Source organism: Garra rufa, chromosome 1 (assembly GCF_049309525.1).
Source record: "Garra rufa chromosome 1, GarRuf1.0, whole genome shotgun sequence".
Lineage (NCBI taxonomy): Eukaryota > Metazoa > Chordata > Actinopteri > Cypriniformes > Cyprinidae > Garra > Garra rufa.
In genome coordinates, this window is record NC_133361.1 from 63,229,268 (window position 1) to 63,255,774 (window position 26,507).

General features: G+C 39.3%; 1 protein-coding gene across 1 annotated transcript in view; it reads right to left on the reverse strand.

The window, feature by feature from the left end:
- Positions 1 to 26,507, reverse strand: part of LOC141337844 (protein NLRC3-like) — a 204,283-nt gene that overhangs the window by 34,019 nt on the left and 143,757 nt on the right. The window contains exons 4-8 of the mRNA XM_073843423.1: positions 23,710 to 24,920; positions 22,926 to 23,099; positions 21,392 to 21,562; positions 16,848 to 17,018; positions 10,837 to 10,998 (exon numbers count right to left, since the gene is read on the reverse strand). Of these exons, the coding sequence (XP_073699524.1) occupies positions 10,837 to 10,998; positions 16,848 to 17,018; positions 21,392 to 21,562; positions 22,926 to 23,099; positions 23,710 to 24,920 (1,889 nt within the window). The remainder of the gene's footprint in view (positions 1 to 10,836; positions 10,999 to 16,847; positions 17,019 to 21,391; positions 21,563 to 22,925; positions 23,100 to 23,709; positions 24,921 to 26,507) is intronic.

A 26,507-nucleotide genomic window follows, 5' to 3' on the forward strand; every position in this document is an offset into this window, starting at 1 on the left:
GAACTTCACCTCACAGTTCTACATGATTCCATTAATGACATGTCCAAGGCTGTACTTATGGTGAGCATGCCGTCCACCAGGATTTACTTTGACAGACCTAACCGTTCACCAAAGGTCATGTTAAAAGTGGTTAAAGTCCTTCTCCACCATGGTCACCGCACTATGGAAACCCACGCAGTCCTTGATGATGGGTCAGAGAGGACAATAGTGCTCCAGCCGGCATTACAGCAGCTCAAGTTAACTGGTACACCTGAATTGCTTCCATTACAGACAATTCAACAGTGTCACACGGAGCTTGAAGGGCTGTCAGTCTCCTTTGAGGTGTCTTCAGTGACCAAGCCCATGGTGAAGTTCGCTATATGCAATGCATTCACTGCAACAGGTTTGTGTCTAGCAGAGCACAATTACCCAGTCACTGCGCTCCAGAATGCCTATCGCCACCTGAAGGATCTGCCATTGCCTCCCGTGGACAGGGTGAAGCCCCTGCTCCTTATCGGATCTGATAATCCTCAACTCCTGACACCCACTCAGCCCGTATGCGAAGGCCCGGTATGGGGGCCCATAGCTGTCTGCACGCAACTTGGATGGTGTCTCCAGGGCCCGATGAGTCCTATGCAGTCCTCACGAGGAAGGCAGCAGTGTCTTCACATCATGACAGCTCCAGCCCGTGATGAACTTATCCACCATGTAGAGAGACTCTGGCAAGTTGACACCCTCCCATACAATGAGAAAATAGTCACCAGGTCTAAGCAAGATAAAGAAGCTTACACCATGCTTCAGGATTCCACCATCAGAGTAAATGTGGATGGGGTTCAACGCTATGCTACACCCCTGCTGAGACGGACACCTGTGAGCTCGCTCCACGCAGAGAAGGAAGCGGTTCTTCCCAGTCTACGCAGCACAGAGCGCAGGCTGGCACGGGATCCGGAGAGGGCTAAAGCATACTGCACTGAGATCCAGAAGTTGGTGGTAGCTGGTTATGTTGCCAAGATAACTGTGGAGGAAGCTGACAAGAGCACAGAGTCTTGGTACATCCCGCATCACCTAGTACATCATAACGGGAAAGACAGGATCGTCTTTAACTGTTCCTACCAACATCAAGGGCAGTCTTTGAACAGTCAGCTGCTGCCCGGACCAACTTTGGGACCATCTTTATTGGGTGTCCTCCTGAGATTCCGCCAGCACGCTGTTGCTATCAGCGGGGACATAAAAGGCATGTTCCACCAGGTACGTCTGCTGCCTAAAGACAAGCCGGTGCTGCGGTTCCTATGGAGGGACATGTGCAGGGATAAAGAGCCTGATATATACGAATGGCAGGTACTTCCATTCGGTACTACGTGTAGTCCATGTTGTGCCATCTTTGCCCTCCAACACCATGCACTAGGACACAAAAGTGACACACCTGAGTTAGTCAACATAGTGGAGAATTCCTTTTATGTTGATAACTGTCTTTACAGCACACCAACTGCCGATGAAGCTAAGGACGTTGTGGATGGACTGCGTCACTTGCTGGCTGAGGGAGGCTTCGATCTGAGACAATGGGCATGTAATGTACCATCTGTAATCCAGCATCTTCCAGCAGAGGCCCTGTCCACTAACAGTGAACGATGGTTGACCAAAGCTAGTACGGACCTGCAAGAGCCCACTCTTGGTCTGCGGTGGAATTGTCTCAATGATACTTTTTTATTTTACATTTTTACAATTTACATTTTACCGAGACATTGGAGCCCACTATGAGGAACATGTACAAGACCTTGGCCAGTCAGTATGATCCTTTGGGATTTATAATTCCATTCACTACAAGGGCTAAAGTTCTCATTCAGGACCTTTGGAAGCAAAACTTGGGCTGGGATGATCTGATTGAGCCTGCACATCTGCGGGATAAGTGGTCAACCTGGGTTAGAGAAATTCCAACTCTCCTACAGTTGCAGTTTCCTCGACTCTACACACCGGATTGCACTAACAATCCTTCTGTCACTCGAGAGCTACACATCTTTTGTGACGCATCGGAAAGAGCGTATGGTTCAGTGGCTTATTTACGGAATTCTGATCATCAAGGACATGTCTCTGTCGCCTTTGTCTTGGCCAGATCTAGAGTGGCTCCCAGAAAATGCCTGTCCATGCCTCGTTTAGAGCTGAGTGCAGCACTAACTGGCGCCCAGTTAGCCCAAGTAATACAGTCTGAGTTAACTGTTCTCATTGATTCAGTCACCCTCTGGTCTGACTCAACAACTGTGCTGTACTGGTTGACCGCGGAGTCTTGCCGCTACAAGGTGTTTGTTGGAGGACGTGTAGCTGAGATACAGACTCTCACCGAGATGGCTGAATGGAGGTATGTTGATTCGGCTCACAATCCTGCTGACCATATCACTAGAGGTCTGACCTTAGCAGAGCTAACAGGCCCTCACCAATGGAGTTCAGGACCAGCCTTTCTCCTTAAATCAGCTGACCAATGGCCATCCATTCCCAAGATTGAGGTAGAGCCCGAACTCAGTGAATTAAAGAAATCTGCCTTCGTTGGTACTATTTCAGTGAACAACCCATCACTCCCAGACCCAAATCAGTTCTCCACATGGCAAGAACTTATCCAGGCCACTGTTAGGTCCCTTCACGGGGCGGCTGTTGCCGATAGTGATTTTTCTATTGATGCAGCTGATTATATTGAAGCTGAGAAACTCCTCCTGGCACAGGCTCAAAGTGACTCATTCCCATTCGAAGTCAAGGCTCTGAAGACTGGACAATCTATTCCTACTGACAGTCGTTTGAGCTCTCTTGCCCCTGAGTTTGATGAAGCCACTGGTCTCATCCGAGTAGGCGGACGATTACGTCGGGCTGACAGTTTAGACTTTGATGCGATCCACCCAATTGTGTTAGAATCTGGCCACCCTGTCACCAAGCTGCTAATTAAGGAAACAGATCAGCGACTCCTTCACCCTGGCTCGGAAAGGGTCCTAGCTGAACTGCGCCGCCAGTATTGGGTGCTAAGAGGTAGAGAAGCAATTAGGAAACATCAGCACACTTGTAGAGACTGTCAGTTCTGGCGTGCCAAACCTCAAACCCCCCAAATGGCTGATCTTCCATCCAGCAGATTGCGATTTTACAAACCCCCGTTCTTCTCTACAGGGGTAGATTGCTTTGGCCCCTTTGCAGTTAAAGTTGGTAGACGTCAAGAGAAGAGATGGGGAGTGCTCTATAAATGTATGACAACCCGGTGCGTGCATCTAGATCTATTGGAGCAGCTAGACACTGATGCATTTCTGCTTTCTCTGCGTCGCTTCATTGCAAGACGAGGCAAACCCATGGAACTGCTATGTGATAATGGTACTAATTTCGTCGGAGGGGATCGGGAATTGCGAGAGACCTTTAATGCCATGGCACCAAAGCTTCAGGAGCTGCTTGCAGAGCAACGGATTAGATTTCGCTTTAACCCACCGAGTGCTCCTCATTTCGGGGGGACTTGGGAGCGTGAGGTCAAATCTGTAAAGTCAGCCTTACGTGTCATCCTGCGGGAGCAGTCAGTGCCAGAGCCAGTATTGCAAACCCTATTAGTGGAGGTGGAAGGCATTCTGAATTCCAAGCCACTTGGCTACATATCCTGTGACGTCGCGGACTTGGACCCAGTGACTCCCAACCTTCTCCTTATGGGCCGACGTGATGCCTCACTACCTCAAGTCCTGTATGACTCTAACAACTTGCTCGGCAGACGCAGATGGAGACATAGCCAGGTGTTGGCTGATAATTTCTGGACTGCCTTCATCCGCCATCATCTCCCGAGTCTACAGGATCGTCAGAAATGGAGAAAGGACGGCAAGGAACTTACTGTGGGTCAAGTAGTTCTTATTGTTGATCCACAACTCCCACGTACTCTCTGGCCTGTAGGAACAGTTTCTGAGACGTTAGCTGGTCCTGATGGTAAAATTCGTACTGCTCGAGTTAAGGTTAAGGAAAAAACTTACACTCGTCCAGTCGTGCGGTTAATTCCACTTCCTCACCTCGAAGATAATGTTCCTGACATTGCAGACAGACTTTCTTAGAATGTACAATTATCCTGGCAGATAATTGGGGGCGGCTGTGTCAGAAAGCCTGTCCTAGGAACTTAAGTTTAATAATTGTTTCCTGCACGGTCGATGTTATGTGATGCACACCAGTACGAGATGACTGTCGATCATTGTTTATGCTGCAGGTTATGCTCTGAATAATGTGTTTATGCAATACAAGTGAGTACATATATGTTCAGTTCTTATTTGTATGTGTCATGCATGTTATTGGTAATTTCCAGTGTTTATAACGATCGGGTTTTACCGTTTATTTTCGGCCGTGATTTGCCGAACTAATTTGCTGCGTCATCACCCGCGTTCTAATGTTACGTGCGAATGGTGCAAGTGTTTGTTTACATAACGGCTTATAGCACCGCTGGTTTGTGTACTATTGTATTTCCGTCAATTTCATTGTTATTATTGCCATTACAGGTGAAAGGACAGACTTTGTCAAGTATATTTTTGTATTATGTTAGTTGATTTCTAGTGAGTGTATTAGTACAATGATACACAAATGTTAGACGAATATTTTGTAAATTACTTCTCTTTATTTCTTTTGTAGACCATTCCTTGCAATATCACAGATGCATACCTCACCTGCATAGTCAAGATAGAAAATAAATGCTCATCATCAAGAATCTCTTCTCCACTCTTGATTTTCTAACCGAAATCCGATCCATATTCGGCCGCCTCAGCCAGCTAAAATCTTTAATGTAGTGGGACTTCACTACACAATGTGTATATCACAACTGCCATAGACGTCCAAATGACGTCCAAAAAAATAAGACCGATTAGGTCAAATGTTGAACGTCAAAATGACGTCAAAGTTGGGTCATGGTTGGACGTCCAAATAGTGGACCTAGTTTGGACGTCGAATAGATGTCCAGAATTGGTCATGGACCGACGGACCCAATATAAACATGATCTGCACGTCTATCCGACGTCCAATGTTTAGTGGGATTGGATATGCGCCTAATAGCGCACATGTACTTTATTTAAAAATATATATATTTTTTATTTTAGCCAATTCATGATTTGTGAAGGCAAACTCAAACATAAAGTAGGTCAACTCACTGTCTGCCGCCGGCTGCGTGGTCCTTATTTTAAGAAACAGCTTACGTTTAACGAACAACAACAACAACAAAAAATGCTCCAAACAGTTTTTTTTCTTCTAAAATAACTTAATAAAAAATAAATTAAATTATAACCACTTGCTAAACTGAACTATTTTAATTGCCAAAACAGTAGTATAAGTTGTTTTGGCAAAGGGGTAAAAAGACGGGCTCAGGTCAGGAGTTAACAGCACTGTTTGCGAAAAATCAGTCAGCATAACCTTATGAAGATTTTGGCACTCCAAACGTGGCTTTGCGCTCTGGAGTAACGCTGATAAACTGATAAACAGTTGCCCACAGAAAAAACACCATCAGTAGGTTACCCCCACTTTCCGCGCCTATGAGACCTTGCCAATAGAATGCACGACGCAGAAAGCACTGGTCATAACAGTGCATAACAGTATTGAGCGCAGGCTGTAGCCTACAGGTGCTCGATAGGAATGAGTAAAGCGCAGATTTGCTGTTTAGAAAAGACGTCGGGAACGGGATATTGTTACCGCCCGCTCCCGTTCAAATTACACCAGAGTTACCGACCGCAACCGCTTTTATTTGGAAATTTATTCCAGTGTCACAAGAAATCTAGTCGGGTCCAGCGGGATAGCCGCGGGAATGCAGACCTCTACCCCCCGCCCCCCTTGAATGTCAAGTTCATTTTATTTTCGATATAGCGCCACATCACAATAGAAGTAATTTAAGGTTATCTTTCCTATAGAACAGGTCTATACATTGTTCTTTTATTAAACATACTAAATTGCCTTATGTTATTTATCTTATTTACACTAAGGCATGTCATTTCTGTCTCTTCATGGTCGCGTGATTACAATGTCTCCTCCGAAAACACGGACTGGATCGCGGACTCCATTCATAAAAACCTAATTTACTATAGCGTGGAATGCCTGTTACGGGTGTGTGCAGGACGTGTAGAACGAGACGAGACGAAATTCAAACAAACAATATATTTAATATAAATCTTCAAGAGGTACAAGGCAGGAACAGGCTGGAACACTGAGAGCTTTCACACACATCTACCAACGTTAAGGACCGACAATACACTGAACTCAAAGACAGACTAAAGGGTAACTCATAATTAAACAGAGGTGAAGGTGATTACACAAACGAGGACTAAACCAAATGATCACAAAACTACAGGGGGAGACAAAAACAGACGTGAAATGTGCCACGTAATTCGTCGATTTTTGGATTAATAAATCAAAAGTTGGTCTGTCACTTAATTCAAATCGCGATATGGACTAGTGTCTGTGAAAACTGAAATGCAAAAGGACAGTTTTAATATGAATCCTGCATGTTCCGTTTGCTTCTGTATGTATGAATGGTGGAGACGCGTTTTATTTCTTTACTACATGCAGACTGAAGCACACGTGACGCTCCCGCTAATTTTTGGCATTTGCGTCTCACATGAACAGATAAACTCAATCGCCAAAGCTGCTGTGAGTTTCACTTTTACCGTTTCATTTGAGAAAACTAGCATCATATACACACAGAAACTTCACTGCAACCTGTCAAAATAAAAGTACGGTTTAAAATGTAACAGAACAATTAGTCCTGTATTACTTTTGTACAGTATAATGTAGGTTGTACAAAACGGTTTGCGTGCGTAGCCCCTTTAAGAATTGTTGCCCCTTTAAGACTTGTCGCCATTTAAGAGTGCGCAGCAAAGTTTGAGAGGAGAGATGTGCGCCGATCCAATCCAAGTATAATAAATTGCCGATCCAATCCAAGTGTAATAAGTGTGCGTGCATCCTGTAAAGTGAGTTGTTCTTGCTTCAATATGCTTAACATTGAGATTAAGTTGTAAACTTGTGGACGATCGCAGTTATGGTAATTATGTTCTATAGAGAGCGCATAATCAGCGCCTATTTAAATGCACGGCATGTATATTTACATTGAGATTTCTGTACCGTTTTGCTTATACTGTTGTCATGTTTATGTAGAGATAATTGGTGTTACTAGTTCATAGGCCTGTTGTGTATAAGTGTGTGGATGAAGATTACAGTATGTAGTTAAATGACTTATGCGGATGCTAATATGCCAGTTCATTGAGCTGTATCCTTTCATTTATTTACATCAATATTGATAAAAGTGTTATTTGCTGTTGGAATGTCAAATTATGGGATTTGATCTCCATATTACTATTTTATTATTTGTTATCTCTGTACAGACCACACTTATTACATGCCTGATGGGACAGTAAAGAGATTAAAGGAAAGAACTGTTGTGGACTGATTTCCTGGGTTCTGACCAACCCACCAGGGCGAGTGATCCTTCCTACAGTCTTTTAAAAGGAACTAAATTCCACTTCCAAATCCTATATAGGTGTTTATATATTCCTGTTTAAATAATTTACATAAAACAATATATATGATAAAAAAAATATAGTACAACAAGTTAACCACTTAATTATTATTTAAACGTTTTAAACTGGATATAATTTTTCTTCCACGCAATGATTTTAACAGTAAATTTCTGTTTGTTTGACAAAAAAGGGTTTATTTTTAATTTGATTAAAAATAAATAACTGTTTATGCTTTTTCATTATCAGAAAAATTAAAACACATAAGAATTTCTAAAAAAAAAAAAAAGGCAAAAGATTTTTGAACCCTCAAAATGTTAAAATAGAGAGTTTTGGACTTGTATTCGTTATTGCACAAAGTAGGCTAAAGTACCGGGGAAAAAAGTAAAATGGCTTATTTATTTTATGTTTTCTGTTTTAAAGACAATTTTACTACAGTTTTGTTTATTAAACTTAATACTATGTTATTTCATGGTGAAATGTTTTGTTATGCACTTCTTGTGCACTGAATACATTTAGAATGTATGTAGCTTGTTTGAAAAAGCAAAAAAAAAAATCGCAAATAAAATCGCAATATGATTATTTTGTCCATATTGCACAGCCCTACTTATAACTTATCTGAGTTTCATGTGCAGGAGTTTCTATATTGGAAAATATTGTACAAGCATAATTTTACTCCACATAATGTTACAATTTAGAATAACAAGTGTTGCACGTTAGAAACCCATACATTTTATTTAATAAAGACTGGTTTGTAAAAGGAGTTTGAATGTAATGCATTTATTAAATGAAGAGGGTAATATGTTATGATCATTTTGAGATTATATTTAAAGTGGATTGTCCATACAGACACATTTCTTTAGTTGTTAAAGCTATTCCTGAAGCTTTGAGGAATTTAATTAAAGGTATCCTACAATATTCTTGAGTAATACCTACATTTGTTGATTTATTTACTGACAATTATAATTTCTTGGATGATAAATGTAACAACGTTTTGAGACGAGATCACTACTCAGAAAGAATATTTTCCTTTTCCTGTTAAAATAAATGTTTTATCTAAAAGGTTTTCAAAAGCTGACACTATTAGCGTTTCAACTAGATAGCTGTTGTTTCCCTTGCTAATGAAAGAAGTACACTTCAAAACAATTGATGACATTTATCAATGTAATGAATTTCTTAAAATGACATTTAAACACCAAGACTATTGAGCTGCATAATTTATTTGTGCCGAAATGCATGCTGGGGGTCATGGATGAGATTTGTACTGTGCTGGTACCCATCATGCATTGCAGCATGAAACGTTTTGTTGATTGTCACCATTCTTGAGATTCATACGCTGATACTTATGTGTCTGAATGACACAGTAGATAATAACTTTCTGTAGATAAGGTATTTGTAAAAGAAGAGTGTTATATTTATTGTTATTAGGCAAAATATATTTGATTAATTTATTATTTAAAAAAAAAAAAACATCGATATTATTTGCTATATATAAATGCTAGATGAGATCAGGTAATCATTAATTACATTACCTGATCATATTTTCTCTTGGTTTTAACAACTGTTTTATAAACACAGAGTTACTGCAGCCAGAGAAAAAATTAAGAAAAAAGGGGCAAGAGCCAAACTAAAGTAAATACCTAAGCAAACCAAACTATTATTTCAATTAAACATCAACATAAAACTAAACCTGTTATTTCTTAGTAAGAACCTCTTATAGACTTCTGACAGAAATAAAATCTGTCTGGTAAGTAATGCTTGAAGCTGGTAATGCTGTTTGTAAAGTTGTTTAACGACCTCTGCTGAGATCTTGAGAGATTTAATGTATTCTTTTATTTCAGTGAATTTCATCTAAAGCCTTCTACACACTGCACAATTTTAGCAATCCTATAAGAGCAATACAAAGCTCACTGTGCAACACAGATCTAAGAAACTTGGGTACGAAAAGACTGTAAGATGATGACACCTAGTGACTCGTAGGCTACAATGCAAATTACTATTTAAAAATAAAATGTTTTTTATGTTTGCTGACAAAAAGAGCAAGCTGTGAAAGAGGACGTTAAAAGAGTGTGAGGTAAGCAGTTTTAAGTTTTTATGTTGTGTTGATCAATACTCCACTTTATGATTGCATAAAGTGTCTCACTGTGCGACCATTAGGACCATTTAGGAGCCATGATCACAGAAATTGCCATGATTGTTTCACGATGCCTTTTTGTCTGGGACAGCCGAAAATCGATTAATGGCTGTTGCAATCCAGTTTGACCTCAGACGATATTCTGGCAGTGTCAGAAGATTTGGCGCACAATTCTGCAGTGTGACTTCTACGACAAACGTAAAATTGTCTCCGTATTTCTAGACAAGTCATGAACAGAATTAATTCTAGAGATTTCTTATAACCACATAAACTCTGGCACTCCTGTCTGCCGTGCAAGGAAATCATATGATATGCTGCCTTTGCTATGAAAAACACCGGTTGCTCTCTCTATTTTTGGGTGTGTAGGGCTGATTACACTATTCTAAAAATACACCGCTATTGCTGCCATTCATAAAGTTAACGATAGGCAACATTTTGGCACCGCGTGTAATGCAGCTAGCAGTCACTGGACACGTAAGCCTGTGTTTGCCTCTCTTGTTATTTACACTACATCCATGAATCGGTGGGCAGGGGTAAACAGGCAGCAATGTAGAAGCACGCTTTGATCATCTTCTGTGGAGGCAATGTTTAGCCACACATTCCACAAGCTGTCATTTTGACATATTAGTTTCAATGTAGGCTGTTTTTAGACTAATGAGAAAGTTTTGAGTTCTGAAACTTACAGAATGCTTTTATAGTACAATGATTACTTATATGTAAAAAGACAAAGGGAATTTTTTTTTTTCACTTCATGACCACTTTAAATGAGTATACTTCTCTATTCTTCTTTTTTATTGGTCCCTCATTATGTAACAAGCTGGAGAGTACTGTTGCACTTAATGCACTTGCTGTTTTAATTTTGTTATCTGTCGCTACAAGAGTGTAGGGCAAAATTTTGTTAGTCATACGTGTTTGTTTGTGTTTTTTTTTATGAGAAACTTTTGGTGCTGTCATTTTGGCCAGGACTTCCTGGAAGAAGAGATTTACATCTCAATTGGACTATCATGCTAAAATAAAGAATAAATGAAAATGAACAAAATATATTTAACACTGATGACTTTGATAATTTATCCACTAGCAACTGGTCCATTTCATACAAGAAGTATGTAAACACATTGTCCACTGACCATCAGATAAATGTTTGTTTATTTTGTTTGTATCATATATTTTGGTACAAACATTTTTTTAATTCATATTTTATTATTAAAGACATACAAATGTGAACAAAAATGCTCAACTTACTTGAGTTTGTCCAGATGGTTGAGTGTTTCAGAGAGCAGCTTCACTCCAGATTCTCCTGGGTGATTATAGCTCAGGTCCAGCTCTCTCAGGTGTGAGGGGTTTGAACTCAGAGCTGATACCAAAGCAGTACAACCTTCTGCTGTCACCATACATCCAGATAATCTACAACAGAAAGTGTTAATGTCACTTTGCTCCATTTTTTTAATTTACAGTATAAATATAGCTACAGGTTATTGTGACATAAGTGTGAATATGATTACAGCATTACATTTTCTCCCCTTTGAATCAAAGGTTACTACATACAATGTGCTTTAAACCATTGATCATTATAGCCAATTACAGACATGACTATTGAACGCAACGGCCAATTAGAGGTTTTTAAATGGAACACTGCGCTGTGCCAAAGATGTGTTTGCCACAGATGTTGCAAGTTTTGAGGGAGCGTGCAATTGGCATGCTGACTGCAGGAATGCCCACCAGAGCTGTTGCCCATGAATTGAATGTTGTATCACAGACATGTACACACAACTGTACACAATTCCTAGAAGTTGAAAACATCCCAATTCTTGCATGGCCAGCATACTCACCAGACATGTCACCCATTGAGCATGTTTGGGATGCTCTGGATGGGTGTGTACGACAGCGTGATCCAGTTCCAGCCAATATGCAGAAACTTTGCACAGCCATTGAAGAGGAGTGGACCAACATTACACAGGTCACAATCAACAACCTGATCAACTCCATACAAAGGAGAAGTGTTGCACTGCATGAAACAAATGGTGGTCACACCAGATACTGACTGGTTTTCGGACCCCCCAATACAGTAAAACTGCACATTTAGAGTGGCCTTTTATTGTGGCCAGCCTAAGGCACACCTGTGCAATAATATTGCTGTCTAATCAGCATCTTGATATGCCACACCTGTGAGGTGGATGGATAATCTAGGCAAAGGAGAAGTGCTCACTAACACAGATTTAGACAGATTTGTGAACAATATTTGAGAGAAATAGGCCTTTTATGTACATAAAAAGTCTTTAGCTCGGCTCATAAAAAAATGGGGGCAAAAACAATTAAAAAACTTTTACTTTTGGGCCCAATGAAATATATCTTTTTAAATATAATAAAATATAACATAATTATATAATTTTATAATATAATATAATATATAACAATTAATTTAAGTGCATTTTAATTTTCGTCAAATAAGATGATGCACAACAAAGTTGTATTTGATTTAAAAACACAGATGAAAAAAAATTGTGTTAAAATTAGAGGTGGGCATAGATTAATTTTTTAAATCTAGATTAATCTAGATTAATTTTGGAATTAATCTAGATTAATCTAGATTAAAATGGCTAATTTGAATTCTGCTGAAGGCATTCAGAATATGTGTGCTAACCAAATAATGACTAAAAGTAAGTCTTTGAGAACGGGTTTCTTAAGCCAGGTGGCGCATTAGACCAGGGGCCCATCTCCTGTTTCCAAAATGCATCACAAACTGCTTGACAATTGCATTTACAACACAATTAACTATACAAACTTGTGTAACCAACTATTTCCACACTGCATGTAGCCTACTTCTGAGTAAAAGGCTGCGCGACTTGCGCGTTGCAGATTAATACACAGATGCGCAAGGGCATGGATATTAGTGGTGCAACGGATCACAAAACTCACGATTCGGATCACATCATGGATTTGGAGTCACGGATCGGATCATTTTTCGGATCAGCAAAAAACAAACAAAACAAAACAAAAAAGTTTGTTTTTTACTAATTACTGAATGCTTACTTTAAGTAGGCTACTTCTAATCCACAGCAAACACTACTAGCTGAACTAATAAAGTCAGTAACAAAACAAGAACAATTACACAAATAACAAGTGTAAATGAATACAACATAAAGTTACTAATAAAATCAATAACCCTAGAATTCAGGTGCGGAAATTTAATAATTAATTGTAAATAACTAGTGCTTCTCACTGCAGGTATTTATAGGATGCTGTCTCTTTAAGGCATAATGCACGTACCGACTACTGGCACCAAGCCCGGATTAACCATACGGGCAACTGGGCAATTGCCCAGGGGCCCACGACATCTAAAGGGCCCAGGACAGCAAGGGCACGAGCAAAATAAATTGCCTTACGTTATTTATCTTATTTACACGAAGGCATGTCATTTCTGTCTCTACATAGTCGCGCGTTTACAAAGTCTCCTCCGCGAAAACACGGACGGGATCGCGCGCTCCATTCATAAAAACGGAATTTACTATAGCGCGGAATACCACGGAATTCGTCGATTTTTGGATTAATAAATCAAAAGTTGGTCTGTCACTTAATTCAAATCGCGATATGGACTAGTGTCTGTGAAAATTGAAATGCAAAAAGACCGTTTTAATATGAATGGTGGAGACGCGTTTTTTTTTTTACTACGCGCGTACTGAAGCATGCGTGACGCTCACGGTAATTTTTTGCATTTGCACCTCACATGAACAGATAAACTCATTCTCCAAAACTGCTGTGAGTGTCACTTTTACCGTTTCATTTAGGAAAACTAGCATCATATCATACTGTACACACAGAAACTTCATGGCAACCTGTCAAAATAAAAGTACGGTTCAACATGTAACAACAATATTAGTCTTGTATTCCTTTTGTACAGTATAATGTAGGTGTTTATATATTCCTATTTAAATAATTTACATAAAACAATATATATGATAAAAAATAAATATTACAACAAGATTAACCACTTAATTGTAGAAAAAAATACTACAATTATTATTTAAACGTTTTAAACTGAATATAATTTTTCTTCCATGTATTGATTTTAACAGTAACCTCTGTTTGTTTGCCAAAAATTAAAAGGGTTTATTTTTCATTTGATTAAAAATAAATAAATGTTTATGCTTTCATTTGATTATCAGAAAAATTAAAACACATAAGAATTTCAAAAAAAAAAAAGCAAAAGATTGTTCAAAATGTTAAAATAGAGAGTTTTGGACTTATTTTTCACTGAAATAAATGTTTTCGTTTTTTACACAAAGTAGGCTAAAGTACCGGGAAAAAAAGTAACGTTGGCTACTGGCAAATGGTTTGAAAGTGGTTGCTTATCTATTCATTTTTTGTGAAAATGGAGGATACTTCCCTCCCTCTCAATGTAGTGGGTCAATTTTTCCAGATTATACTGTACAGATGCTGATGTGTTTTGTTTTCATAGCATCATATGTGAGTGAATGTCTTTCATAGGGGACATAGTAGTGCATTTGTAGTTCTATGAGCATTTAAATATTTGTAAATCAAAATATGATGACAGTTAGGATTTGAAGTATTGAGTATATTTACTGTATATTACAGTAATATATTCTATATATGACCATATTATGGTGATCCTGGGGTTGTGATGATGGGGCCCTTGAATATTGTTGCCCAGGGTACAACAAAGTGTTAATCTGGCCCTGACTGGCACGCATCTCTTTCTCAGCTGTTTCGGTTCACTGAAGACATAACCGACTGTGTTTACCAGAACACCAAAAAGGGTATTAAGATATGACTTTGTATGTGTGTTTCCGTTCAAAAAGAAATTAAAGAGAAATCAATCTGTGTGAATCGCGCCTCTCTCTGTCTCTCTCTCTCTCTCTCTCTCTCTCTCTCTCTCGGTGCGCGTGCTCTGTTCAAATGTGTGCGTCGGCGTGCGTGTTCCCTTTTTAAATTGTTTGAATTGGTAAATTGGCAAGACAAAACATGTGCCAATTATAAACTTTTACTCTATGATGGTTAAATTTAACAGTTAATCCGCGAATCACATGGGTGCCGAACCGGTTTGGTCCGTACGGATCACGGATCATCATACACTCAGTTCGGCTAGGTAGACATCCGCGCTAAACTATCAAGGTGAAGGTCATCACAGCTTACGTAGTTTAGACCCAGCGCCCAACCCAACTTTGAGAATAGATTAACGGCGATATTTTTTTTACCGCCCGATAAGAGTCTCACGTTAACGCAGCACGTTAACGCCGATAACGGCCCACCTCTAGTTAAAATATATTACGTACAAATAATAGTATAATTGTCACACCCCCGGACTTTCATGTTGGTTTCTCCCATTCTCCCCCGCAGTTCAGAGTGTGTTTGGTTTCTCCCTCATTGTCTCCACCTGTATGTGTAATCAGTCTGTCTATTTAGAGTGTGTGTTTTCCCCTCAATGCTGTCGGTCTTTGATGTTATCTCCTGATGTTCCTGTGTCTCCTGTATTCCGTTGGATTTATTAAATGTACGTCTTTTTACTACGTTGTTGTTCGTGTGTTCCTGCCTAGATTGTGACAATAATTTTAGCCTACAATTTTGAGACATACATTTTACTTTAAGTATAATTTACACTTAATATATTATTATTATTATTATTATTATTATTATTATTATTATTATTATATTATTATAATGTTATAATTGAAGCGTCGCCTTCGTCCTCTGTCGCTCCGGCTCCGCCGCGGACCTCCGGATCTCCGCCTCCGCCTCGGCCGCCAGAGCCTCCTGTTCTGCCTTGGCCCTCCGGATCCGCGGTGTCGCCCTGGATCTTCGGCTCTCCACCTCCGCCTCGGGTTCCTCTGCCAGCTGCTCTGCCTCTGTCGGTCGGCCCCACGGAGTCGGCGGTCCTTCCTCCACCATGGCTCCTCCCTCCTTCGGCTCCTCCGTGGGCCGTCATCCTGGCTGCGATCTGGGTCCTGCTCTCCTGCTTCAGGTCCCTCCTGTGTCTTCCCTGGCTCCTCCCTCCGTCGTTGCCCCCATGGACTGTCTTTTGTGTTACCTGGACTTTTGTTCTGGTCCTCCTCCGGGGGTTGCGTCCTCCGCCGGAGCCCCCTCCCTCATTGACTCTGGTTTCCTGGTTTTCCGCCCCTCTCGTTTTTTCGTTTTTTCCACGGCGCGAGGACGCGCCTTTCCGGAGGGGAGCGTAATGTCACAGTTCTGTCTGTCTTGTCATTGGTTTTTCCCATTTGTCTTCCCCCCGTTGATCTGTCATTTGGTTTAGCCCTTCGTCTTTGTGATTCCCTGCACCTGTCCTTATAATTATTAGTCATCTGTGTCACCTGTGTTTATTGATTAGTCTGTCTTTGAGTTCAGTTCCCTGTCGGTCCTTTTGTGATTTAGATGTGTGTGATGTTCCTGCCTTGTTCCAGCCTTGTTCCACTTGGAGATTTATATTAAATATATTGAACTTTGTAAATATTGTCTATCGTCTCGTCTACTCCTGCACGCACCCCTGACAATGCCACTGTAAGCATTTATTTTTCTTTTGATTTCACTTGCAATGTTCTAAGATTACAACACACATTACATTAAGTAAGGCACACTCCTCTTACAGCGGGGCATTCAAACTGTGCTTTGCTTTGTCAGTCAATCAGCATTGGTGTTTTGAATCAGCATCGTTAACGTTTTAATATTTTAGTATGCTCTGATTTTAAATTTTATTTCCGCCAGCTCCTGAAATGGGTCATAGCATTGCTATTACTATAGCAAACAACAGTTTAAGTAAATAGAGACTAAACTGATAGAAGGACACAGCTAGTGCATGGATGCAGCAAGAACAATGTGTCTAAAATGCATGCACACACTTCAGTTGAATAGAAAAGATTGTCCTCTTTAACAGTGCTGTCAAACTAAATTTACAAAGTTTTGTAAGTAGCTAAACACTGCAAATGAAGCTTGACATTTGCAAATAAATTATAGACATGGCCCCACATTCTAAATTTATATAGGTGCTAAATTGCCAGTGCCAGTTGCCAGTTAACTGGAGTACCGGACCACACAGCTGGTGAAAAAATCCACATTGCTGTAATCAGAAGTGTTTTTAACTGCTTCATACTGCTGTCAGTTTTTTTTTTTTTTAGTTAACACATTTATCAAATTGAGCAATTATTTTTATGCAATTAATTATTATTTAATTACAAAAATAGAATGTATAGTCTCTCCTCTCACTCACACTATTATTAAAATATAAATCAATATGAATCACAAACCTCAGTATGTTGAGTTGATTTGGATTCTTTAGTCCAGCAGAGAGCAGCTTCACTCCTGAATCCTGCATGTCATTGTCGCTCAGGTCCAGTTCTCTCAGGTGTGAAAGGTTTGAACTCAGAGCTGATGCCAGAGCAGCACAACCTTCCTCTTCTACCAAACATCCAGATAATCTACAACAACAGTAATAATGTTAGTGTGCTTAATTTTAGAGAGGCAAGCAGTGACTTATGCGGTGAATAAAATAAAAGCAAGACAAAAAAATAATTGGCTTGAAATTAAACTAGATGAGTACATTTTAATGACAAACTTTGATGTGATAAGGCCTTGTCTGAAAGCTGTAAAGTGGTCATGAACTGCCTGTTTTTTTTTTTTTTTTTTGTACTGCTCTCTGAGATCAACTTATCAAGAATTTTACATATACATCATAATTCAGAAGTAATGGGCTATTTTCTGTCCTGTATTTGACACCTTAAATAGAAAGCTGTGTTTGAATAGGTGTGGCGGATTGTAGACACTGAAGTAAACGCCCACTGCTATGACTGGCTAATTGTTGTGTATGTTTGACAGCCCGGATTAACCATACGGGCAACTGGGCAATTGCCCAGGGGCCCACGACATCTAAAGGGCCCAGGACAGCAAGGGCACGAGCAAAATAAATTGCCTTACGTTATTTATCTTATTTACACGAAGGCATGTCATTTCTGTCTCTACATAGTCGCGCGTTTACAAAGTCTCCTCCGCGAAAACACGGACGGGATCGCGCGCTCCATTCATAAAAACGGAATTTACTATAGCGCGGAATACCACGGAATTCGTCGATTTTTGGATTAATAAATCAAAAGTTGGTCTGTCACTTAATTCAAATCGCGATATGGACTAGTGTCTGTGAAAATTGAAATGCAAAAAGACCGTTTTAATATGAATGGTGGAGACGCGTTTTTTTTTTTACTACGCGCGTACTGAAGCATGCGTGACGCTCACGGTAATTTTTTGCATTTGCACCTCACATGAACAGATAAACTCATTCTCCAAAACTGCTGTGAGTGTCACTTTTACCGTTTCATTTAGGAAAACTAGCATCATATCATACTGTACACACAGAAACTTCATGGCAACCTGTCAAAATAAAAGTACGGTTCAACATGTAACAACAATATTAGTCTTGTATTCCTTTTGTACAGTATAATGTAGGTGTTTATATATTCCTATTTAAATAATTTACATAAAACAATATATATGATAAAAAATAAATATTACAACAAGATTAACCACTTAATTGTAGAAAAAAATACTACAATTATTATTTAAACGTTTTAAACTGAATATAATTTTTCTTCCATGTATTGATTTTAACAGTAACCTCTGTTTGTTTGCCAAAAATTAAAAGGGTTTATTTTTCATTTGATTAAAAATAAATAAATGTTTATGCTTTCATTTGATTATCAGAAAAATTAAAACACATAAGAATTTCAAAAAAAAAAAAGCAAAAGATTGTTCAAAATGTTAAAATAGAGAGTTTTGGACTTATTTTTCACTGAAATAAATGTTTTCGTTTTTTACACAAAGTAGGCTAAAGTACCGGGAAAAAAAGTAACGTTGGCTACTGGCAAATGGTTTGAAAGTGGTTGCTTATCTATTCATTTTTTGTGAAAATGGAGGATACTTCCCTCCCTCTCAATGTAGTGGGTCAATTTTTCCAGATTATACTGTACAGATGCTGATGTGTTTTGTTTTCATAGCATCATATGTGAGTGAATGTCTTTCATAGGGGACATAGTAGTGCATTTGTAGTTCTATGAGCATTTAAATATTTGTAAATCAAAATATGATGACAGTTAGGATTTGAAGTATTGAGTATATTTACTGTATATTACAGTAATATATTCTATATATGACCATATTATGGTGATCCTGGGGTTGTGATGATGGGGCCCTTGAATATTGTTGCCCAGGGTACAACAAAGTGTTAATCTGGCCCTGACTGGCACGCATCTCTTTCTCAGCTGTTTCGGTTCACTGAAGACATAACCGACTGTGTTTACCAGAACACCAAAAAGGGTATTAAGATATGACTTTGTATGTGTGTTTCCGTTCAAAAAGAAATTAAAGAGAAATCAATCTGTGTGAATCGCGCCTCTCTCTGTCTCTCTCTCTCTCTCTCTCTCTCTCTCTCTCTCTCTCGGTGCGCGTGCTCTGTTCAGGTGTGTGCGTCGGCGTGCGTGTTCCCTTTTTAAATTGTTTGAATTGGTAAATTGGCAAGACAAAACATGTGCCAATTATAAACTTTTACTCTATGATGGTTAAATTTAGCAGTTAATCCGCGAATCACATGGGTGCCGAACCGGTTTGGTCCGTACGGATCACGGATCATCATACACTCAGTTCAGCTAGGTAGACATCCGCGCTAAACTATCAAGGTGAAGGTCATCACAGCTTACGTAGTTTAGACCCAGCGCCCAACCCAACTTTGAGAATAGATTAACGGCGATATTTTTTTTACCGCCCGATAAGAGTCTCACGTTAACGCAGCACGTTAACGCCGATAACGGCCCACCTCTAGTTAAAATATATTACGTACAAATAATAGTATAATTGTCACACCCCCGGACTTTCATGTTGGTTTCTCCCATTCTCCCCCGCAGTTCAGAGTGTGTTTGGTTTCTCCCTCATTGTCTCCACCTGTATGTGTAATCAGTCTGTCTATTTAGAGTGTGTGTTTTCCCCTCAATGCTGTCGGTCTTTGATGTTATCTCCTGATGTTCCTGTGTCTCCTGTATTCCGTTGGATTTATTAAATGTACGTCTTTTTACTACGTTGTTGTTCGTGTGTTCCTGCCTAGATTGTGACAATAATTTTAGCCTACAATTTTGAGACATACATTTTACTTTAAGTATAATTTACACTTAATATATTATTATTATTATTATTATTATTATTATTATTATTATTATTATTATATTATTATAATGTTATAATTGAAGCGTCGCCTTCGTCCTCTGTCGCTCCGGCTCCGCCGCGGACCTCCGGATCTCCGCCTCCGCCTCGGCCGCCAGAGCCTCCTGTTCTGCCTTGGCCCTCCGGATCCGCGGTGTCGCCCTGGATCTTCGGCTCTCCACCTCCGCCTCGGGTTCCTCTGCCAGCTGCTCTGCCTCTGTCGGTCGGCCCCACGGAGTCGGCGGTCCTTCCTCCACCATGGCTCCTCCCTCCTTCGGCTCCTCCGTGGGCCGTCATCCTGGCTGCGATCTGGGTCCTGCTCTCCTGCTTCAGGTCCCTCCTGTGTCTTCCCTGGCTCCTCCCTCCGTCGTTGCCCCCATGGACTGTCTTTTGTGTTACCTGGACTTTTGTTCTGGTCCTCCTCCGGGGGTTGCGTCCTCCGCCGGAGCCCCCTCCCTCATTGACTCTGGTTTCCTGGTTTTCCGCCCCTCTCGTTTTTTCGTTTTTTCCACGGCGCGAGGACGCGCCTTTCCGGAGGGGAGCGTAATGTCACAGTTCTGTCTGTCTTGTCATTGGTTTTTCCCATTTGTCTTCCCCCCGTTGATCTGTCATTTGGTTTAGCCCTTCGTCTTTGTGATTCCCTGCACCTGTCCTTATAATTATTAGTCATCTGTGTCACCTGTGTTTATTGATTAGTCTGTCTTTGAGTTCAGTTCCCTGTCGGTCCTTTTGTGATTTAGATGTGTGTGATGTTCCTGCCTTGTTCCAGCCTTGTTCCACTTGGAGATTTATATTAAATATATTGAACTTTGTAAATATTGTCTATCGTCTCGTCTACTCCTGCACGCACCCCTGACAATGCCACTGTAAGCATTTATTTTTCTTTTGATTTCACTTGCAATGTTCTAAGATTACAACACACATTACATTAAGTAAGGCACACTCCTCTTACAGCGGGGCATTCAAACTGTGCTTTGCTTTGTCAGTCAATCAGCATTGGTGTTTTGAATCAGCATCGTTAACGTTTTAATATTTTAGTATGCTCTGATTTTAAATTTTATTTCCGCCAGCTCCTGAAATGGGTCATAGCATTGCTATTACTATAGCAAACAACAGTTTAAGTAAATAGAGACTAAACTGATAGAAGGACACAGCTAGTGCATGGATGCAGCAAGAACAATGTGTCTAAAATGCATGCACACACTTCAGTTGAATAGAAAAGATTGTCCTCTTTAACAGTGCTGTCAAACTAAATTTACAAAGTTTTGTAAGTAGCTAAACACTGCAAATGAAGCTTGACATTTGCAAATAAATTATAGACATGGCCCCACATTCTAAATTTATATAGGTGCTAAATTGCCAGTGCCAGTTGCCAGTTAACTGGAGTACCGGACCACACAGCTGGTGAAAAAATCCACATTGCTGTAATCAGAAGTGTTTTTAACTGCTTCATACTGCTGTCAGTTTTTTTTTTTTTTAGTTAACACATTTATCAAATTGAGCAATTATTTTTATGCAATTAATTATTATTTAATTACAAAAATAGAATGTATAGTCTCTCCTCTCACTCACACTATTATTAAAATATAAATCAATATGAATCACAAACCTCAGTATGTTGAGTTGATTTGGATTCTTTAGTCCAGCAGAGAGCAGCTTCACTCCTGAATCCTGCATGTCATTGTCGCTCAGGTCCAGTTCTCTCAGGTGTGAAAGGTTTGAACTCAGAGCTGATGCCAGAGCAGCACAACCTTCCTCTTCTACCAAACATCCAGATAATCTACAACAACAGTAATAATGTTAGTGTGCTTAATTTTAGAGAGGCAAGCAGTGACTTATGCGGTGAATAAAATAAAAGCAAGACAAAAAAATAATTGGCTTGAAATTAAACTAGATGAGTACATTTTAATGACAAACTTTGATGTGATAAGGCCTTGTCTGAAAGCTGTAAAGTGGTCATGAACTGCCTGTTTTTTTTTTTTTTTTTTGTACTGCTCTCTGAGATCAACTTATCAAGAATTTTACATATACATCATAATTCAGAAGTAATGGGCTATTTTCTGTCCTGTATTTGACACCTTAAATAGAAAGCTGTGTTTGAATAGGTGTGGCGGATTGTAGACACTGAAGTAAACGCCCACTGCTATGACTGGCTAATTGTTGTGTATGTTTGACAGTCTGCATCCTTCACAGACAGACACTGCTGTGATTTAGGTAAATCCTTAAATGCATAAATGTTCCGCCAATCATTATTACATATTCAGGTCTTTAGCAACCCCGTCTTATATATCCAGCATGGATGGATCTCTAACTTCTGCAATAGCAAAAAACTCTCTTGATATTTTAAGAACAATTACAGCAGAATAAAATAAAGCATAATTCGTTACTATTTGAAACTTAGAAAGGTTCAATTTGAGCAGATGCTTTAAGGATCGCCATCATCCTCAAAGCGCATTTCCACAGTACATTCAGCATCTGGCTGATATTCGTGATCTCAAGCATATTCTCAAAGCTATCATTTTCAATGACTTCAAAATCAATATTTTGATCGCTGACAGCTTATTCACCACATCCACCATCAAATAACAGTGACATTTATATTTTATTGTGTACAGTAATAGCTCTGTAAAGCCATTCAAACCAGTAAATTTTTTGCTGATAAAATTTCTGTTGTTTTATGTCTGTGATAGTTATGAGTGAAACATTACATCATTGTTGTCCCTTAAACAGTGCCTCCTTGAGGACTAAAGGTGAATTGCATGTATTTAGTCTTTAGATATTTACATATTTTTGCACACAAAAAATATACTTACACTATTACACACCTGGGGTCGCTAGCGATCCTATACACTTTGTACAAAAAGAAATCAGAAAACAGATATTCTTTTATATTTTGTTATTTTTTTCTTCTTATATTGTTTATAATGAACAGATTGATGAATACTAAGAAAGTTGATGTCAAACTTGAAAAAATTAAGGAGGGAGAGGGTAGTAAATGCCGTCCTGGGACACTAAAGACCTGAGGTATGCATTTAAGGGCTAAAAATGCAGAACAGTTTCCCCAAATGTTTTCCTCTTAAATTAGCTTGACAGGGTGTCAATAATTATTCAAATCAAATAATTATTCAATGTGAAACACAAACCTTAGTATGTCGAGTTGACAGTTCGGACTTTTCAGTCCAGCAGCGAGCAGTTTCCCTCCTGAATCCTGCAGATGATTGTTACTCAGGTCCAGCTCTCTCAGAGGTGAGTTTGATGATTGTAGAGCTGAAGCCACAATTTCACTGTGCTGATCACTGAGATTACAGCCTGCCAAACTGAAAACAGCAAGGTTAAAATGCATGCTGGTGTGCTGATGTCCCCACCAGACTAAAGTCTTCCTTAGGTCAATGGGGGGACCTGTCCCATGGGATTCCCTATAATTGCACATTTTAGATGCCTCCCTCACACCACCAATCAATTTAGGTCTTGGAGTCTCTACTAATGGGCTGATGAGTTAAATCAGATGTGTTGGATGAGGAAGACATACAAAATGTGCACTGCTAGGCTACCAAGGACAGGTTTGAGAAGCACTGCCTTAGTTAACAAAATATAGCAAGTACATGATATAATTAGGCGTCCATTATGTACATCTACATATCGACTAAATTGTATTGACAAAAATCACCTAAACAACTGCCACAGAGTTAGACTATATTTACTGATTGACAAAGCACAAAGCTGTTTTTTCGTTTGTTTGTTTTTGTTTTTCCATTTTACAAAAAAAAAACAAATAGCATTGATTGCTTGAGAATGAAAACATCACTTTCACACAATTAATATCTATGCTTGTGAACACAAACCCCAATAAAACACATCAAACTTCCATTACAACGTATGCTGAACCTTACGCAAAATATAATTGTGTTCAGTTTTTTTCACACTTACAAAGCTTTTCTGCAGTTCCTCACAGCAGGTAACAGTCTCCATCGACCCTCTTTTGATTTGATTTTGTAATGTTTAAGGTTTAACTCATCCAGCACCTCCTCTGACATCAGGATCATGTTTGCCAAAGTTGAGCACTGAGCAAGAGAAAGATTTTTTCTTTTTGTTTTAGAGTTTAAAAATGCTTGCATTTCTTTAACAACAGAATTATCCTTCATCTCGATCAAGCAGTGTGTCAGATTCATCCACCTTTCAGGGCTGACATTGGTTTTCTGACCTCGTTTGAGGTTTTGGATTATTCTTTTGATGCTCTCTGGGTTGTTTTCTGTGTGCATTAGTACATCCTGTAAAAGTCCCTGATTGGAATCCAGTGAGATGCCATGAAGAAATCGAAGGAAAAGATCCAGGTGTCCATTTTTACTGTCCAATGCTTTATTCATTGCTCCCTTCAGAAACACATCCAGAGTAACATTCTCACACTCAGTTCTGGATGTTCCTGTCAGGAACATTTTTAGAATCTCACTGCTTTTGTGTAAATAACAGTAAAACACATACAGTGCTGCAAAAAACTCCTGAAAGCTAAGATGTACAAAACTGTAAACCTTCCTGTGATAAATGACAGATTCCTCTCTGAAGATCTCAGTGCAAATCCCAGAATACACTGAGGCATCAGTGACGTCTATGCCGCTTTCTCTCAGATCCTCCTCATAGAACATCACATTGCCCATCATCAGCTGATTGAAAGCCAGTTCAGCAAGTTTCACAATCACTTCTCTGTTGGAGATTCTCTGCAGGAGTTTTTCTGGATCTCTCTCTTCATACTTCTGGTTCCTCATATTTGTTTGAATGAGGAGGAAGTAGATGTACATTTCAGTTAGTGTTTGAGGGATTTCTGCACTGAGATCTTGCTTCAGGATGTTTTGAAGCACAGTGGCTGAGATCCAGCAGAAGACGGGTATGTGGCACATGATGTGGAGGCTTCTTGCTCTTCTGATGTGTGAGATGATTCTGCTGGCTTGATGCTCGTCACTGATTCTCTTCCTGAAATATTCCTCTTTCTGAGGGTCATTGAATCCCTGAATTTCTGTCACACGGTTGATGAAGTTAGAGGGGATCTGATTGGCCGCTGCTGGTCTGGTGGTGATCCAGATGAGAGCAGAGGGAAGCAGATCTCCTTTCAGGAGGTTTGACATTAACACACTCACTGATGAAATCTCAGTCACATCAGAAACTTCCTGATTGTCTGAAAACATCAGTGAAATTCTGCTCTCATCCAGACCATCAAAGAGAAAAACAACTTTACATTCATCATAAATCTTTGTGTCCAGGTCTTGAAGTTCAGGATGAAAGTCAAGCAGAAGTCTGTGAAGACTGTACTGATGATGTTTAATCAAGTTCAGCTCTCGAAATGTTAGCACAAACATGAAGTCTACATCCTTATTGGCTTTTTCCTCTGCCCAGTCAAGAATAAACTTCTGCACAGAGACGGTTTTTCCAATTCCAGCGATGCCTTTAGTAAGAACAGTCTTTATTTTGTTTGTTTCTCTTCTCTTCTGCTCATATCCTGGTTCAGGTAAAGGGTTAAAGATGTCATTGCAGTTGATTGGGGTGTCTTGGAGTGTCCTGTAACTTTTTTCCATCTGTAGCACCTCATGTTCTTCATTTACTCCTTCACTCTCTCCCTCTACGATGTACAGCTGTGTGTAAATCCTGTTCAGGAGGGTTTGATTCTCTTGTAGATTGACTCCTTCAAATAAGCACTCATACTTTTTCTTCATGCTGGTTTTGTGCTGGTCTTTGACTTTCTGAAGATCATCATGTACTGGTTGTTGAGATTCGAGCTGCAGATCTGCTTCTGTGTCATGATGACTGATGTGGTTCTGACAGTAGGAGGGTGTGAAGGTCTGACAGGACACATATCTGATCTGCTCAGCTCTCCCACCACTGAAAACACATTAAGATTTACAGAGACAAAACAAAAGCTTTATCAAAACAGAGAAAATATTTAAATGTCTATAAAGTATATTTAACAAAGGGCCTATTGACTTTTTCTTTTCAGTTATCCTATTTTAGGGCATGATTTTCAAGTGTTATATTTGTTGTTAAAAAGCATGAGAACACGATTTCTGTTGTCTAAAAAAACTTTACTGCAGAAATAAACTAAAAATTTACATTTCTCTCTTGTTATTTCTGTGTACATTGTTTGTTCTTGGGTTGAGAGTCTCTACATTAATATACTTACACAGGATCAAAGGGCACTGAATTATCAAGCAGCTGCAGTGGAGAAGCTGCTCTTTTTCTCTTCCTGCTGATGATACTGAGTAAAAGACAGAAATATTACAATAAGGCAACACCATCTCATGACCAATTCATACATATTTTACGAGGTGGCTAATTCGTATGAATTTGTACGACCTCACTTCACTCGTACGATTTAGTACAAGTAGACATTTTAGACACTTAGACTACTTTTAAAAATAGACATTTCAGGCTTTTTATAGATATATTTTGTAAGGAAAGTAGCCTATACATTGAATTTTTGTGCTGTGCTCCAGTTCACAGATATAGAGATGGCTTGTCCTGATTGTTTTCTTTATTTTACAAAACGTTTTGTTAACATTGTGAGTGTACACAAATAAAAGTAGACCCTTTACAGTTTTAACTGATTACACTTATTTGTATGAGCAAACATGATGCCGGATTTTATAAATGAACACTAACACTGGTGTGAACAAGTCTTGTTAACCTATGATTGAAAACTAGGAAAAACATGAAAATTTGTTTTTTTTTAGACTTGGATT